Below are 2,775 nucleotides of genomic sequence, written 5' to 3' on the forward strand. Positions count from 1 at the left end.
CCCCCGCCTCCTGGGGCGCCCCAGCCTCCACGGACCAGAGCCAGGGAATATCTGTCCCCGGGACATCTGCGTGCTGATTGAATCTCCAATCTCCTCTCTCATTGAGCGAACGATTGGCCGCTCTTTCTCTTTTCATCGTTATAGGTGGCCGGCTGGCCGCGTGTCTCTCACTCCTGCCAGAGTTCTGGCGCGTTTCAATCGTTTCGTATATCGGGTCGGTCTGTCGGTCGGTCGGTCGGTCGGGATAGCTAGCTGGCTGGGCTATACAGTACGGCCCGTTCGAATCCTTCACGGAGAGAGGAGTACCTTTTCGCGACTAGCCTTCTGTCTACGGAAATTAAATTAAATGCACCTCGATACGCCGCGGCACAAGCCTCTGCGGCCAAGCGCCGACGACACGCTCGTTAAACTGATTGCCGGGAGCGCGCCGCGAGTGTTTTCGCCGGGTGAGAGAGTAGTATGAAGGGCAACTTCATTTTTCAACTCTTCTCTTTCGTGCCTCTTTTCCTCGCGCTTTTTTTATTGCGCAATTATCACGTGAATTACTTGGTAATGTTTTCGGGTGGTAGCAACTTGGGGAGATTTTCTGTGGAAAGGGTTGACACGGGGAGGAAGTAGATGATGGTGTTTGGATGGAGTTGAGAGAAGAGACTGATAACGACGACGTCGGTGAAATGTCGGAAATCAGAAATTATTGGAAGCCTCGATTGACAATTCACATACTTCTCACCCTTAATTACAGACCACTTGTCTAAAAAATGAACCCCAATTTTTATTTCACTATCTATGTGGAGAATTTTGGAAGCTCTAGTCTACGAGTAATCCTAATTTTTTACATAACGTGATGAAATTTTGTGAAAAACCTTAACCCTCTAAGTTCGAATGGGACTCCAGAGTCCTACACCAGAAATTCATGATTTTCACATTGTCAAGCGTTCCAAACGGACAGCCTCCCAATCCAAAGTATTAAACAGACTGTTTTAATCCTCAAAAAGTTTTACGACAAGTATAAAACACCCCTCGACTTAGAGGGTTAATAAAAATTCGTTTGATTAAACAAAATTGCCGAGTAGTCTGTGGTAACATTTCAAAGACACAAGTCAGCAGTTAACCATCGCCATTCTGTTACCAACTACAACGTGTCACCATTGCTTCACCAAAACCCCTCCCAAACAATCATCCGATACATCCCATAATACAGTATCGAATCGAAACTACAGTATCTCCCGTCGGAGGGGTGCGAAACAGCTCGCAGCAGGCATCGCGTTACCTCTCCGTCACCAGGTAAACCGACACCCTCGCCGCAATTTCACTCCCTCCCCTCGGTATAATCAATTTTCGTCACACAACACCGTATCGCTTTCCTTTTACCCGGAGCAATCTTCAACCAGACGTTCCACTAACCCCCCGATATTATTATCATCTTTCAGATGGTGACTCGCGGGGCGAGTTTGCCTGCGGCAGCGGCCAGGAGGACGAGGAGGGTACACCGGACACGGGTATGGAGGACATGGACGAGGACCCAGAGGAAGAAGAAGAAGACGAGGACGTGGAGATGAGGGTGACGGATCAGGAATCCTCTAACGCCGGTCGTGAGGGCGCCACAACAGCTTCCAGCAACGTGACCACCTCGAACTGCAAGAAAAGACAATCTTCCTCCTCGTCGTCGTCCTCGAGTAGCGTTCAGGCGCAAAACTGTCAAAGCCAGAGTCAATCGAGTCAGAACGGTACCGGTGGTAGCGGTGGTACCGGTGGCAAACCGAGAAGAGCCAGGACAGCGTTCACGTACGAGCAACTGGTAGCGCTGGAGAACAAGTTCAAGACCACCAGATACCTCTCTGTCTGCGAACGTCTGAATCTGGCTCTGTCGCTCTCGTTAACCGAGACACAGGTGAAGATCTGGTTCCAGAATCGACGCACCAAATGGAAGAAACAGAATCCGGGGTTAGACGTGAACAGCCCGACAGTACCGACGACACCGCCGCATCCACCGCCTTACGCGCCAGCCTTCCTATTCGCCACGCATCCACACCAACACCCGTTGCCACACTCGCACACGCATCCACACCCGCACGCACACGTCCATCATCCGCCGCCTGTGCCACCGCCGCCGCCTGGCTATTATCACCCAGCCGCGCCACCTTATCCTCCAACAGGGCCGACGTTCTTCGGTCATCACCTGTCGGCCACCCCCGCAACGGCGGCCGGTCCCGCCCACCTCCACGCCCTCCTCCACGGGGCTGACGCTCTCGTCGCATCCTCATCCGCACACGCACCCGCACGCGTAGCGAACTCGACTATTCGTGGAGACTTGGTCGTAGTCGGTGTGGAGGAATTGTTCGCGTCGGACGATCAAGAGGAGTGCAAGTGACCGACGACGACGACTGGGACTGTTCTTCGAGGAGAGAGAGAGAGAGAATGAGAAGGTTGCTTGGTACGAGAGAGAATAATTGTTATACGTTTCGAGGGGTTTGGGGGATGGGGTTTTTGTCGAGGCTGAAGAGGTCTGATGGTGATTTTTCGCGAGGGTTTCGAGCAAGCTTGCTTATTTGTAGATATGGGTTATGTTGTATTAGTTGTAAGTGTCGATATTCGTCGGAACCTGAGCGAAACGTGATTAGAGGGTGGTTTGTGGAGTTGTGAGGAAGTTCTGCTCGGGTGTTTTTAGGTGTGGAGATCTTGAGAATTTCGTGACTTAACGCAGGTTATGTCACACTTGAGCGATCGAATAGAATCAATAAGATAAATAAGAAATTCTTAGAAAATGTAGTTCGA

The 2,775-nt window shown here is 51.1% G+C and overlaps 1 protein-coding gene across 1 annotated transcript in view; it reads left to right on the top strand.

Annotated features, from left to right (window-relative positions):
• Nucleotides 1-2,288, top strand: part of LOC108570242 (homeobox protein Nkx-3.2-like) — a 9,158-nt gene extending 6,870 nt beyond the window's left edge. The window contains 2 exon segments of the mRNA XM_017932062.1: nucleotides 1,431-2,208; nucleotides 2,210-2,288. Coding sequence (XP_017787551.1) covers nucleotides 1,431-2,208; nucleotides 2,210-2,288 — 857 coding nt within the window.
• Nucleotides 2,289-2,775: the final 487 nt, after the last annotated feature.

The sequence above is a fragment of the Habropoda laboriosa genome, unplaced genomic scaffold (genome assembly GCF_001263275.1).
Source record: "Habropoda laboriosa isolate 0110345459 unplaced genomic scaffold, ASM126327v1 scaffold23, whole genome shotgun sequence".
Taxonomy (NCBI): Eukaryota; Metazoa; Arthropoda; class Insecta; order Hymenoptera; family Apidae; genus Habropoda; species Habropoda laboriosa.